Genomic DNA, 14,346 nt, shown 5'->3' with positions numbered 1-14,346 from the left:
AAGACTGGGAAAGTCTGCGCAGAGACACAGAGAACAGCAAGGGATTCTGGGATCCCGTGGCCCAGGGGCTCGAAATGGCCCCAGGTAAGCAGGATAAAAGCAGAAGGCCAGGGAGCACCGCTGCTTTCCCAGGTGTGACAGAGACCTGGGTAACACTCATCTAATTTTCCTCAAGTTGCCTCCATGAGAAACAGCCATGTGCCCACACGTAAGGCCAAGTGAGGACAGACACTCAGGCCTCCTATCGGGAAACAGGGAAAATGCTTACCTGGTCAGGGAGGCTGAACACCAGAGGGCACGCGTGGAGCAGCCCCAGGATGGTGAACTCAAGGAACCGTGAAGTTCTAGGTTCGGGAGAACCCCCGAGTCATCTTGTCCTAGATAGTGGCCCTGGTGACACACGTCTCCAGGCACAATCAGTGCTTAGGAGAGGCACCTGTAGGGCACCTGGGTGGCTCAGACGGTGAGGCGTGCCACTCTTGATTTAGGCTCAGGTCATGACCTCACAGCTCATGAGATCGAGCCCAATGTCAGGCTCCACACTGACCGCACGGAGCCTGATTGGCATGGCGCTCACCCAGAGGAGGTGAAAACTCCCATCCGCACAAAAACCTGCACACAGGTATGTATGTACTGCAGCTTTACTCATGATTGCCAAAGCTTGGGGACAGCCACGACGTCCTTCAGCAGGTGACAGATAAATTAACTGTGGTCGATCCCCACAATGAACTAGTATTCAGCACTGGGGTGCCTTGGTGGCTCAGTTACATGTCTGCCTTTGGCTCAGGTCATGATCTTGTAGTTTGTGAGTTCGAACCCCACGATGCCCTCTTTGCTGACAGCGTGGAGCTTGCTTGGGATTCTCTCTCTCTCTGTCCCTCCCCCACTCGTGCTCTCTCTCACTCTCAAAATAAACATACATACATACATACATACATACATACATACATAAATAAATAAATAAATAGATAAACGTAGATAAAAGAAAAAGAAATGCTCCATCAAGCCATGGGAAGCCACGCAGGAAGCTCAAATGCGTGTTACCAAGTGAAAGACGCCGGTGAGAAAAGGCTACACTGTAGGGGTCCAACTACATGACATTCTGGAAAAGGCAGAACTGTATTTAAAAAAAACAAAACGCAGTTATCTGGGGCTGGGGGAGAGGAGAGGCTGAATAGGCAGGACAGTGAAACTACTCTGTGATGCTGCAATGGTGGAAACCGGTCATCGTCCATTCATCCAAACCCACAGTGTCCAACACCAAAAATGGACCCTAATGTAGACTTTGGGTGGTGATGCCGTGTTGATGCAGGTTCAGCAGCTGTAACAAAGGTAGTGCTCTGCTGACAACGGAGGAGGCTGTGTGTTGGTGGGGGTGGGGGATGGGGGTAATGGGAAACCTCTGGACCTTCCTCTCATTTTTGTTGATAACCTAAAATTGCTCTAAAATAATAAAGCCTTTGGGGCACCTGGGTGGCTCAGTTGGTTAAGCGTCCGACTTCAGCTCAGGTCAGGACCTCACGGTTCCTGAGTTCGAGCCCCACGTTGGGCTCTGTGCTGACAGCTCAGAGCCTGGAGCTGCTCCAGATTCTGTGTCTCCCTCTCTCTCTGCCCCTCCCCCGCTCATGCTCTGTCTCTCTCTCTCTCTCTCTCAAAAATAAATAAACATTTTTTAAAAACTTAAAAAAAATAAAAACTGTGTCAGTTGCTAGCCTTACTCAGAAAAACTTCATGGTTAAGTTCTGTCCTAAAAAGCTTGCTATATCGACAGCATTCAGCTAAAGACAATGAGCAACAGTCACATAAAAATTAGTTCAAATGGGGTATCTTGAATCCCATCACTTAAATGACATTTAAAACTTAGAAACGTTTAATCCTGTGCTTATTAAGCAAGTAGCCAGTTTCTCTGCCACAGTGAGCTTGAAGAAACGATCCAGGTTTTGAATAACTCCACGGGAGAGCCACAGCACGAAGTTTCTGACTCCTGATTAAGTCAGTGTGGTCAGCAGGGTCACACAGATGCCACGCTTTGAAGGTTTCAGGGGCAGAAGTCCCCAGGACCAGCTACAGGGAAATGACGGGACATGGGAGTGGCCTACCAACATGTGCTAACATCGGCCAGGGGCTCCAACCCACGGCCAAAATCTCCAGTAACAGCAGGGGGAACCACCAAGAAAAGAGGATGAAGACACAGGTTTCCCAAGCTGTAACAACTTCTCGATTAACACCACTGGTGATTCTAAAGTTGCAAGGAGCCTGTAGGCAAAGGCTCCCCCAACGACTTCACACTTCACACGATGCTGGGAACGGACCACACAGCAGCAGGAGGAAAAGGCCGCCCCTAGAACTCCATCCAGAGGATGTTCCCCAAGTGCTCTGATACTCTGCTGCATGGTAGTGTCCTCCCCCACCCCTCCCCAAACTCCAGGAAGACTCTCAGAAAACCCGTACAAAATGCAACAATCCAGAATTCTCTAAGGATTGATGCTTTCAGATGTTCACTCCTCTCCATGAAGCCAAAAGGATTATGCCTATCGCGTAAATCCAACTTCTATGCAAGACGATACAAATTTCACTGCTAAAGGGTAAGTTTCAGCGTCCTTCTGAGTTTCAACGATTTCTAAGACTTCCCATGTTCTCAATGACTTACAAAGCCACATATTTCAGACTGTTCTTGATAAAAGTCTCAACTTACAAATGTCAAACACATTTAAGGACAAATGTGCAGGTGTCACGAGTAAGGACTCAAACCACAAGTCACCCACAGCAGCAGGAGCATACCCACCTAGGGGCTGGAAGACAAGACCACTCCTTACCCACACCTCTCCCCTGCGGGTCCTCCGGGTCTCGGACGTGCGCATAGACACGGACGCCTGGTACCTGACTCACCTGAATTCTCTGCCTTCGCTGGACCGTCTACTTGAGGAGGCCCGCGGGGCAGCCGTCTCCAGAAGCAGCTTCTGCGTGAGCCTGCCGGGGGGAGCAGGGTCTCTGCCGCTGTCTTCGTGCAGGTCCTGGTCACACTTCCATTCCTCATCTTCATTCAAAGTGGGCAGGTATCCAGGTATGCCCTTCCCTGTCCCCGACCCAGAGCTCTGGTCACTACAGAGCTTTGGGCTCTCCGAGCCTGTCCTCGTATATTCCAAATAAATATCAGACTTGAGGAAGGAGGGGTAGGTGTTTTCTTCCATGGTGGACTGGATCTCCGTCTGGGCCTGGTCAAACATGGCAGGATCTATCAGCTGCTTCATGATGCAGTCCTTTATGAAGCTCTTGGTAGCTGGCTTAGTTTGCCTGGATACGATGCCGTTGTTATCGAGGATATATTTGCGGTAAATGGCTTTGGCCAACTTCAGCCTCTTTTCCTCATTCGAGTCACAGGGCTCCAGCTTCCTGAAGCCGCTGCAGGCGAACCAGAAGTCCAGCAGGTCAGCACAGTCCTCCTGCTTCAGGAAAGTCCTAAACAGGTTTATCCCATCTTGATCGTCCAGTAACGAGTGCAACGACTCAGCCCACTTCAAGTATGGCGGGGTGGGGGAGGCGCTGCCCTCAGGCTCATACCCCAGGTCCAGATCCGAGCGCCTTGGTGTGGCTGCTGAAGTCTCACCTTTAACCCGGCACCCTTCCCGGAGCAGAAGCTGTGGCTGATGGGCCTGGGGTCTGTGGACACCAGTTCACCCTCCTCACCAGGCACTGGGGGTCGGGGGGCATCTTCGGTGAAACTCGCTCCAAGGTCCAAAGGGAAACCCTGCTCTTGGATACTCATTGTGGGATCCTGCGTCACTGTACAATGAGCGCTGCACCCTAATAATCAGTACTTACAGCTCCAAAGTGAATCAATCTGTCCTGTTGAAACCATTAAGAGGACAAGGATTAGGAAAGGTGGGTCCATGGAAACATGACCACAGAGGTTTTCTCAAGACAAGACTCGCCATGATGCCCTCCCGCTCGAACTCAAAGCCAGAAATTCAGTTTATGTTTCAATCATTGTCACAAGGTTTGTGCTACGTTAAAACCATTTCTGGGAACTCTTACAACTACAGGAATGCCTCTGGATCTAAAAAATGAATGCCCAGGACAGGGGGAGCGCCTCTCCCGTCAAGGGTCGTTCTCCGAGAACGTTATGGAGACCGGCAGCCTGGGGACCTCCCGTCTCAGCCACAACCAGTCCTGCTCTGCAAGCTCCAGGGAGACAGGACTGGAGGAAGGAAACGTGCCCTGTAATCCTCGTGGCCGTGTAAACTCGGGTGAGGGCTGGCTCCTCACGTGTTAAGACGGGGCGGCCCCACCAGCACTGCAGGTTGCTGCCACACTCAGATACCAAAAGGTAGACACGTCACACAGCAGAAGCGGGGTGTCACATCTGCTCCCCACATTCCCTAGGCCCACAGCCACGATGCCTTCTGCCCACCCCATCACTTCACACATCGTGTGCCTCCTAACATGTGCAAACACACAGGTGTTCCCTTACTTCCCAACACACAACTATACGAACAAGGATGGGTCACCTTCGGTGCCTTCGCCCAAGTGATCCAAGGACACCCCCTCCCCCTCACAGAGCGGCCTTCTCATGTCACCAGTATGGACAATCTTTAAAATGCTCCCACCAGAAAGCTGCACTTGACCTTGCTTCTAAGGAAAGCGTCCTTCTGATAGCAAGTGGCAATTTAGTACTCTGAGGAAAAGAGAAGGCATAGGAAAAAAAAAACAAAATCCAAACACAGTTATACCTTTTAGCTAAGGAAGCACACAGCTCACGATTCCACTCCGTGAGCTCAAAACCAAACCACCCACCCCCTCAGAGACCAGAGTGTTGCAGGCGTTGTTGCTGCTGCTGCTGCAAGCCTGCCTCAGGTGCGAAGGAGGCAACCCTGGGTCAGAACTCGTCCGCGGCCTTCCATCCCCGCTGCCGTACCCTACAGGAGCTCACAGAGCCCACGAGCTGAGCTACACGTCCCGACCTGGCCGGACAGGTGACCACAACTCGGCCTACCGGGATCCAAGTGGTCTGGCTACAAGTGGGTTGGGGAGAAGCGTGTCAAGTCCAAACGCCGAGGGCACCAAACAAGCCAGAGGGAGAAAAATTAACTCCTAAAACCTGGTCCCTCACAAAGGGTGGCTCTTCCTGGCCACCACCCCACACTCTGGGCCACGGCCGACACGGGATCTGCCCCCACACCTGGGCTGTCACGCTGTACATACCGCACCTGCCCGCGGCTGCTGATGGCTAGAAGGCAGAAGGGAATGGGTCACAATAACGTGCCCCAGATGACATTTCTGCAGCTAATGACTTTTTATAAAAACGACTGGGGAGGCTGTAATCTCAGCAGGAATAGCCTGCTTCTTAAGGTCAAGGCCCGTGGGCTGTGGCACCCTGCTGTCATGGACCGCTTCAACTGCAAAGGCGCTTTCTTTGAGCCCCCTCAACATGAATGAGCACCTGTGGTGTCGTAGCTCCAGCCCAGCTCATGGACATCTAACGTCCTCTTGTCCACGATGCCTTCTCAGGAAGGAGGGCCCATGCCTGGCCTGAGCCTTACCCTGAGAGATACTCTTTAGTTCACAAGCCTTGACAAAGATCCGAGTCCCTGTGTTCCAATGGGAGGTTAATTACATGTCGCCTTCACCTGCTCTGAAGACGCTGATGTCTCCTGTGTACATTATTAGCAGCAACCTGATTAAACATTTTCCACAAGATCTGCAGCACCTAACACAAGGTCTTGCAACTAACAGGCACCAATGAATATTTAATTCATCGACATGAAGGCAAACGACAATTGTCAGAAAAGCCAAACGTTAGCCCTTCATAGATGCTGAACCACTGTGCTACAAAAACAGCAAGAAACTCAAGATTCTAGCCCTTTATTACAAAACTGCGGTTGTCGTTAAAAGCTAACATTTTAATTCATGTATGAACAAGTCCCCCTAATCATTCTAAACTATTTTCCATTGTCCTGAAGAAACAGTTCTTATAATTCACATCTATTTTTGGCTGTCAACTGACAGAAGACGTCTGATGTCCCTGAAAGGACGTGAACACCTCTCGGAATCACTGGCATTATCGAAACGCCCCTAATTCCTGCAGTCTCTGGGTTCCCACACAGAAGCACACCAGGCGTTCAGCGTCTACACACGTACATACCACACATAAAGCAGCTCTATTAATTCACAGAGTCAAATGCCCACAAGCATCGAATACGGCCAACAGCCTGTAACCACCATCAATAAAAGGATTCCATAAAAGTAATGTACAACTGTGATACCAGACTTAAAGTCTCCCGTAGTCACTGCGGAGGCAAACCCCTGGCTTCCACGGCAGCCAGCTCCATACCACAGAGATATAGATGCTTACTTATTTCACTCCAATATAGCTTTTTAACTCTTAATTTACGTGCAGTGTGAAAATAACAGAGCGTGACTGTGACATTCTCCTAACTGCCCATCATTAAACTCGGAAAGGGTTAGGGCCACTGTTTTACAATGTAATCCATTCCTCCGCCACCTAAATTCTCAATGACTGATGTAGCCCAAAAAAGTCCACTTAGCTTTCCTGAGGCTAGAAACCCAAGAAACACCCACACCTGCTGAAAATCCAACAGAAACGTCGTATTTTGTATGCCTGTCCAACCCTGTCCCTCAAGAGAAGTTCTTAAAACTGAAACCCAAACACTGCTATCCTGAAAGGTCAGGTTGGACCATGTGTGTTCTTCAAAACAGGGCCTGTAGATCCAAGTACGCGTGAGATTCTTCTTTTAGAAGCACAGAGCATAAATGCAAGCAAAGGGGAGGGGCTGAGATACACGGCAAGGAGTCTTCTTACATTATCTTAGAGAGGAGCTGAGAAAAGTCCCCGGAGAACTGGTTCTGTGTGTGTTTCCTCTAACGTCCTCGGTGCCCAGCTAAAAGTTTCACGGCCCTGGCCATGCAGCTCTAGCTTCGTGGAGGACTGAATTCCAAAATGTGGGGTGGAGAAAGAAGCTAAGACCCACACCCAAAAGAGAGTTCTGGGGGCAAGGCATCAACCTGAAAGAGTACAGCCACTCAGAGCAGCCAAACCACAGCCTGGAACCAGCTCAGGCACCTCTGCCTCGGAGGGAGTGCCCGCCTTGGGTTTCAGACTCACTCATTCCTACTTTCTGCTGCGGGGGAGAGGGAAGGGATGTGCTACTGTCCAGCCTCCGTCCAGGGTCTCTGCACACGGCGGCTCCTCTGCACCCCACACACACCCGAAACAGGCTCCAGGCCCGCGACTGACACCAACCAACCAAACACATCAGCTGCGCGCCCTGGCCTCCTCCAGGAAGACCGTTCCCCACCCCCTCTCACACAACCCTGGTTCTTCCTTACACTCTTCCACTCACCTAGAGCAAGGGGCTGCCCTTTCGGAACCGAACCCCGCACTTTTCCGGGTTCACACAGCCCTATATCAACGGCCCTTGCTAGCATCCCCTCTGACACACCTGCCCTCACAGCCTGGAACCCCACACACCTTCCTCGCACACCACACGGTCTGTACACCCGGCCCGCACAACCCGCTCAGTGCTGCAAGCCTCCCCGCACGCGCCCCCAGCCCGCACCCTCCGAGCCCGTCTTCCGGGTCCCGCGCCGGGCCCGCCCGGCCCGGCCTACGCGGCCTACAATGAGCGGCCGCACGGGCCCGCGCCCCGCAGTACCGCGCGCCCGGCCCGCACTACTCACCCGCGCGCGTCGGCGGCGGCGACGGCAGGGCCCCGGCCCTGCTCGCGGAGCGGCGCGGCGCGGCCCATGCGCTCAGCGGCGGCGAGGCGGGCGGGACGGGGCGGGGGCGCGGCCCCGGGCGGCCCCCATGGCAGCGGCGGCGCGGCGGCCCGGAGGCGGGCGCGGGGCAGGCCGCGGGGGCGCCGCCGAGGCCGGCCGCCCGCTCTCACCCGCCTGCACCGGGGAACGCGGCTCCGGCCCGACTCCGGCCGGTCCTGCGGGCGGCGACGGCGGCCGCGAACGCTTCCCCGAGCGGGGAGCCCGAGCCCAGAGCGCCGAAGCCCAGGCCGGAGCGCCCCCGCCGGCGCCGCCCGGAAGTGCGGGGGCGGGGCCGGAGCGCGGGGCGGAGCCGGGAGCGTGGGGGCGAGGCCGGGAGCGTGGGGGCGAGGCCGACAACGCGAGGCGGGGCCAAGCGCGTGAGGCGGGCCGAGAGCGCGGGACGGGGCGGGGCCGGGCGTGCAGGGCGGGGCCGGATGTGCGGCGCGACCGGAGCGTGGGGCGGGGCCGAAGGCTCGAGGCGGGACCAGGACGCAGGCAGTCCCTAGACCGTGGGGCGGGGAAGGAAGGTGAAGCGCTACCCAGAGCGTGCGGCGGGCCGAAGCGCGGGGCGAGGCAGGGGCTTGGGGCGGGGCCGTGATCATGCGGCTGGGCCGAAGCACCAGGCGGAGCTGTATTGTGAGGCGGATCCCGGGGCTTGAGGCGGGCCTTGGAGCGTGGGGATGTGATACGGACAGGAGGCGAGACCGGGGCGTGGGGCGGAGCCGAGAGCATGGGGTGGGATCCAAACGTGAGGGCGGGACAGGGACGAGGGACACCGCCAGGAGCGTGGGGCGGGGCTTGGAGCGTGGGAGCGGAACCGAGAACGTGGGGCGGGCCGAGAGTGGGAGGCGGGGCCAAGGCGTGGGGCGGGGCCAGTAGCATGGGGCGGGACGGGGACGACGGGCGAGGATAGCAACGTGGGGCGCGGCCGCAGCGCTGTGGGTAGGGCCGGAGCGTGGGGCCGTCCGAGAGGGTGGGTCCAGTGCCTCGAGCGTGGGGCGGGACAAGGACCCGGGAGCAGGCTATGCGAAATTGCAGTCCCCTCCCAGCAGGGCATCTGCGTCCGGGAGGGTGGTCTGTGGAGACACCCCTGCGAAGGTCCCTGAGGAACTGTGGCCACCAGGGAGACTTGGCCTGGTGCACTGAGCGGTCAGGCGGCTCTCTTGGGCACTGCGAGGCGCACACCACGTCTCAGCCCTTTTCTGCTGCCCACACGGGTGTCCACCAGCCCGGGTCTCCCCAAGTTAGCACCCACAGGCCAGGCCCGCACCCAACCAGTCTCCCACCCCTGCAGAGGGAGCATCTCGTGCATGGGCGGGCAGGGTGGCCAGGGGGACTGGAGACCTCGCTCGGGGACTGCCTGGCCGGCCCTGCACAGGAGAACCCTCGCAGGACGTCCAACAACTGCCCACAGCATTGAAGGAAGCAGGTGTGCGGGAGTTGGGCGGTTGGAAGGCACAGCCAGGCTGACCTGGAGCTGACCCTTGGTAACGTCCAGTCCCTCTGTCCCTCTGCTTGTTACCCCTCAGCTGGCCCAGTCCCTGAGAAAGTGGGTTAGGGCTCCACCCTCCCTTAGTCCCCAGTGGGTCTGGACTCGAGGCCAGGACTGAGTGGTGGTAAATGCTGGTTGTCACTTGGACAGGAGCCCCCACCTGCAAAGAACTGTGTGCTGAGATTCCACCATGTTGGGCTTGCCTGCTCAACTGCTCCCAGGCACCATCTAGAGTGTGGACAAGGGCTCTCCTTCCTACCACTGCCTTCGGGTCACAAGCGCACAGGCCAGCCTGAGAGCAAGGGCTTCCTATACCCACCACGCCTCTCCCCATCTCCCCATCCCTGTCACCACGGCAGCTCTTGCCCAACCTGCAAACCCAGCTGGCCCCTCCCTAAGGACGTGAGCACCAGATATTGATCACTGCCCCTAAGCAATTGCTTCTGGTGTCCCCCGTGACACCCAGGACCCTGTGCTCCACAGAGCCACGCTGGGCTTGGTACCTCAAGAAATGCTCCCAGCAGCCCCCAGAGGGTGGCTATACCCCCATTCTATAGGCCAGCACATCTTCTGGATACTGCTCGCCCTCACTGCCCACCCTCCTCCTTCTCGTCTCCAGACCAGAGCAGAAGTCCTGACTGGGGGCTCCATGAGCCATGGGCCATCCTCCCACCCAGCTGCCCACCGGTGGTGCCTTGCCTGGGGTGAGCAGGTATGGAGGGAGAACCAGCACCCAGCCATTGCCAGCCTGACAAGTCTCAAATAGCATCCGATACCCGGGGTTTTGTAGGAAAGGGGGGCAGCGAGGGATGAGGGCCACTGGGGAAGCATCCCCAGCCTACCAAGAGCCCAGGTCACCCAGGGCCATCACTATGCCTCAGGGCAGGCTGGGCAAGGCTGGGGCTGTAGATGAGGAGCCTGCAGTACTGAATGCACACTGGCCCCACTAGGGTCATGGCACTGGGGGGTCACTCTCACCCACATCTAGCTGGGATGGCCCCAGGCTCCACCCTGCTCAGCCTAGGAGTCTTAGAGGAGACAAGGCATAGCCGGTGGCCTTCAAGGCACAGCAAGGTCTCTCTGGGGTGTGGGAGTCCTGGGTGGGCTGGAGAGACAGCAAGAATTCCCAGATATTGGCCCTCAGGTTGCCTCCCCACTCCCAGGCACAGGTCCCCAGTGCTTGCCTTGGTTCTGCGGAGCTGCTGCTGTGGCCAGGCCAGGCTCCCGGGGCTGTGTCCATGTCCATCCTCCTCCTGGCCCATGGCGGCAGGTGTCCCCAGGCCCTGGGACCACAACAGGGCCCTCGGGCCCCTGGCTCCTTGGGGCCCCAGCCCTGCAGGGACAGGAAGGGAGTCAGAAGGCCTGCTACAGTGGATTACAACTGTGGGCATGAAGGGGAGATTGAGCAGGGTGGGAGTGGGGACAGACCAGAGGAGGGAGCTCAGGGAAGGCTCTGAAGAGGAGGAGGCGGAGAGGGCAAAAGTGGGGGCCTGCGGTGGAGAGGGAGACCTGACGGGGACTGTGTCAGCCTCCCACAGATGAAACCAGACAAAGAGCCACAGGGGCCTCCCTTCTGAAGGGCTGAGTTCCTCGACGGAGCACCCGCTTTTCGCTTTCCCAGTGAGGGGCACTGGAGTTTGCCAGCAGAGGCTTGGGTTTAACTGTGGATAATATTTGTTCAGGAGTTCCATGAGCCACGTGAAGAACTTAAGACCAGAAGTGAAATTCTTTTCTTCAACTTAGACACAAAATGAATACTCTGAAATAAAGTGGACTTTGGCGGCTTACACGTGTGTGTCCGCTTGGCTGGGGAAGACCACTTATAAAAAGCGATCCAAAGAAGTCGTCTAAGTGCACCAAGGAGTAGGCTAAGGCGCGTCCAGCATGGCCTGGCATGGGATGAAAACCAGCAGCAGAGAGCAAGCTGCAAAAATAGGGTGCTGTGAGTGGCACGTCCCCATTGTCTTCCGGGAGGGGAGGACAGGAGGGACGGTTCTCATTTGGGCTTCTGGAGGGAGATAGGAGACTCAGGCTGAACCCCTTCTGGGCTCTCCCTTCCCTGCCCCTCTGCCCTGTCCACAGGTGTCAGAGGTGGCGGGGGGGGGGGGGGCGGGTGAGGCCCTGAAGCGGGGAGGGAGGCTCATCCAGTTACGACGAGTGAGGCATGGACTCCCCTTTGGAGGCACAGCCCCAGCCGCACTGGCCAGCCACCTTCTTGGCCATAAGCCAAGCCCCTGGGTTCCATCCCTCTTCCCCAAGTGTCCTTTTCTCACCGGTTCTGAGCCCAGGAGGACAGCCCAGTGTTGTTTGTGTCCCCATCCCAAGCCCAAAGGAGGAGGCAGAGATGTGACAACAAGGCCGTGAGATAGAACACCAAGGAAAAGGCCACAAGACCACACATATCGGGTGCCCGTTTTTGTGAACACAGAAAATGTGCACGTAAAGGCGAGAAGACTAAAAAACTATTCCAGGGTATTAATACGGGCCACTGTCGGAGTGCAGTTAGGGCTAGGTTCCGTTATCTTCTTTCTGCATTCAAGGAGACGTTCTGCGGCCATGTGACTGTCACCAACGCATGGAAATCACAAAGGTGTGCGGCAGACGCCATCTTCCTACCCGTGATCAGTGTAAACTAACCCAGGGAAGCGAGGACCCTGGGGGAGAGTGCAGAGCTGCCCGCTGGGCAGATTCAGGCAGGCCTGTGGCCCCAGGACCAGTGAGAAGGTGCCGAGTCTAGCTTCCAGGGCCGGCCAGCCCAGCTCGCTGTGGCCACTCCAGGCTGGGGCCTCCCTGGGCGCCGACTCCATGGCAGGCAGGCCCCTGCCTCTCTCCTCCCTGTGCACACCTTGGGGCAGGTGTGTCGTCCACGCTGGCATTTCACACCCCTCTTCCTATTTGGGGTTCTCTCACAGCTCTTCAGCTAAAGCTGCCTCAGGCGGACACCCCCGAAGTGACCCAGGTCCCAGTGCCAAGCTGGGGAGGTAGGGGGATATAAGGTCAGGGCTTTGCCTCAAACCAGCCAACTCCAGAGTCAGCTCGGTGTTGACACCTGACGTGACTGTCACCTTCTAACCCTGCTGCTGTGTGTCACCCTGGCCTGATGGTCCCTGCTCCTAGGAGGGACCGAAGTGACCCAGGTCCCAGTGCCAAGCTGGGGAGGTAGGGGGATATAAGGTCAGGGCTTTGCCTCAAACCAGCCAACTCCAGAGTCAGCTCGGTGTTGACACCTGGCGTGACTGTCACCTTCTAACCCTGCTGCTGCGTGTCACCCTGGCCTGATGGTCCCTGCTCCTAGGAGGGACCGAAGTGACCCAGGTCCCAGTGCCAAGCTGGGGAGGTAGGGGGATATAAGGTCAGGGCTTTGCCTCAAACCAGCCAACTCCAGAGTCAGCTCGGTGTTGACACCTGGCGTGACTGTCACCTTCTAACCCTGCTGCTGCGTGTCACCCTGGCCTGATGGTCCCTGCTCCTAGGAGCCGCCGTCAGCTGCATTCGGGGTTTGTCACACATTATTGTGCGCTCCCCTTTCATAGGTGAGGGGGTCCCATGGCAGAGGTGGGCAGAGTGAAGCACTCAGTCATTGTCAGCCATGTGGCAGTCCCCTCAGAGACAGCCACTGTGGTCACTGTGCTTTTTCCCCGCTTGCTTAGCATTCCAGGGTGCCAGGCCCAGCTGGCCAATGCTGTGATTGTCCCACGTCCCCTGCATAGACAACTCACCCAGCAGACCTGACACGGCCCCCCACATCTCGGCTGGCCCCCATGTGTCGAGGGTCAGGCCTCAAGGCCACCAGGAAAGCCGTGGCATGGTAGCAGGCATGTAGCCCCAGGGCAGCACACTCCATCCCAGGGTGCCATCCACACCCAGCCCAACTTGGGTCTCACTTCCAGTGTCCTGAGGGGTTCCCGTCACTCCAGGCAGAAGGGCATAGCAGGACACCTTCCCATACTGCCTCTATGGAGGATTCTGACCCTTTGGTGGGGATGTGTCCTGGAGATCTAGGACACAGTCCAGTAGGCTCATGATTAGAGGGCAGTCCTTGAGTGAGTTCTGAGTGGGCCCTGCCAGCCACAGGGGCCTGGGAGACGAGAGGGAAGAGCGCCTCACCAGTTTGGGAGCCTCAGGGACATAGGGGTACAGCCAGGGCTGACCCAGCTCCCACCTCCCTGAAGACACATCTATCTATGGCAAGGTGGGTACCTCTCTCTTGGCAAGGGAGGGTCCTGACCCAACCCTGCTGGCCCCAGAGGTCTGTGGCAACCCTCCGAGAATGAGTCTCAGTCTCCGGGTGGGGCCAATGGCTGGCAGTGGCCCAGGTCAAAGAAGGAAGGGCCTGCTGACCTCCCCCAACCCCAGCACCGTTTTCCCAGGAACTGTAGCATCTGAGTTCAGGGGCCTTCAGCCCAGCTTGTAGAAGCAGCCTCTGAAGTCCCACCTTCCCAGGTGGCCTCAGGTCACTTCCCTTTCTGGTCTCGGGCACACCTGCCCTCTTGCCGTACTGACGCTTACACCAGGCAGACTTGCACCTTTGTCTCCGCCATTCCTTCACCTGAAATGTCCTTCCGTGACCTGACCGCCCCACCCCCGAAGGCCTCTCTCAGCACCAGGAGCTCACATTGCCCCTCTGTTGGCTATCTTTTCTCTTTCTGTCGGAGACACCTCATTCAGTTCCAGCAGGCCTATGCAGGTCCAGGAACCAGGGGCAGCCCCGCGGGCTAGCAGCTAGGGGACTTGGTCATGGGAGGCAGGGAGGTGCCAGCCCAGGCTGGCTGGCTGCCTTTGCCCACGGCCACACCCACACCCTCCGGGTCAGCCTCTGCCAGCCCCTGGCCTCTCGGCCACCTGCCTCCCACCGTGCTGTCCAGAGATGTCTCTTTCGGCTGCCTAGGAGCCCCGCGGCCGCTGTGGCCAAGTTATAAGTATGTGATTATGTATGCCGAGATGCCGAGGTCCCTCCGGCCCTTTGTTGCTGCAGAATCTGTCCCAGCAAACAAAAGTGCACTGGATTAGCCACAGTGGATTAAAAGATTTGCTTCTCAGAGTTTACCTAACAACCCGACAGTCCTGCCTGCAGAGGC

General features: G+C 57.1%; 1 protein-coding gene and 1 long non-coding RNA gene across 3 annotated transcripts in view; one reads left to right on the top strand and one right to left on the bottom strand.

Annotated features, from left to right (window-relative positions):
• Nucleotides 1-7,803, bottom strand: part of AXIN1 (axin 1) — a 63,008-nt gene extending 55,205 nt beyond the window's left edge. Inside the window, 3 exon segments of the mRNA XM_023247010.2 lie at nucleotides 2,890-3,613; nucleotides 3,616-3,846; nucleotides 7,699-7,803. Coding sequence (XP_023102778.2) covers nucleotides 2,890-3,613; nucleotides 3,616-3,766 — 875 coding nt within the window. The 5' untranslated portion in view covers nucleotides 3,767-3,846; nucleotides 7,699-7,803.
• Nucleotides 7,804-8,684: 881 nt separating this feature from the next.
• Nucleotides 8,685-11,055, top strand: LOC109495373. Of its 2 annotated transcripts, none has more exons than XR_006591235.1 (2): nucleotides 8,685-9,205; nucleotides 9,888-11,055. It is a non-coding gene; the product is annotated as an uncharacterized LOC109495373 (long non-coding RNA). The 2 variants fall into 2 exon arrangements; XR_006591234.1 differs by having other exon boundaries at nucleotides 8,685-9,263.
• Nucleotides 11,056-14,346: the final 3,291 nt, after the last annotated feature.

The sequence above is a fragment of the Felis catus genome, chromosome E3 (assembly GCF_018350175.1).
Source record: "Felis catus isolate Fca126 chromosome E3, F.catus_Fca126_mat1.0, whole genome shotgun sequence".
NCBI lineage: Eukaryota > Metazoa > Chordata > Mammalia > Carnivora > Felidae > Felis > Felis catus.
This window is presented reverse-complemented; position numbering and strand designations above follow the sequence as displayed.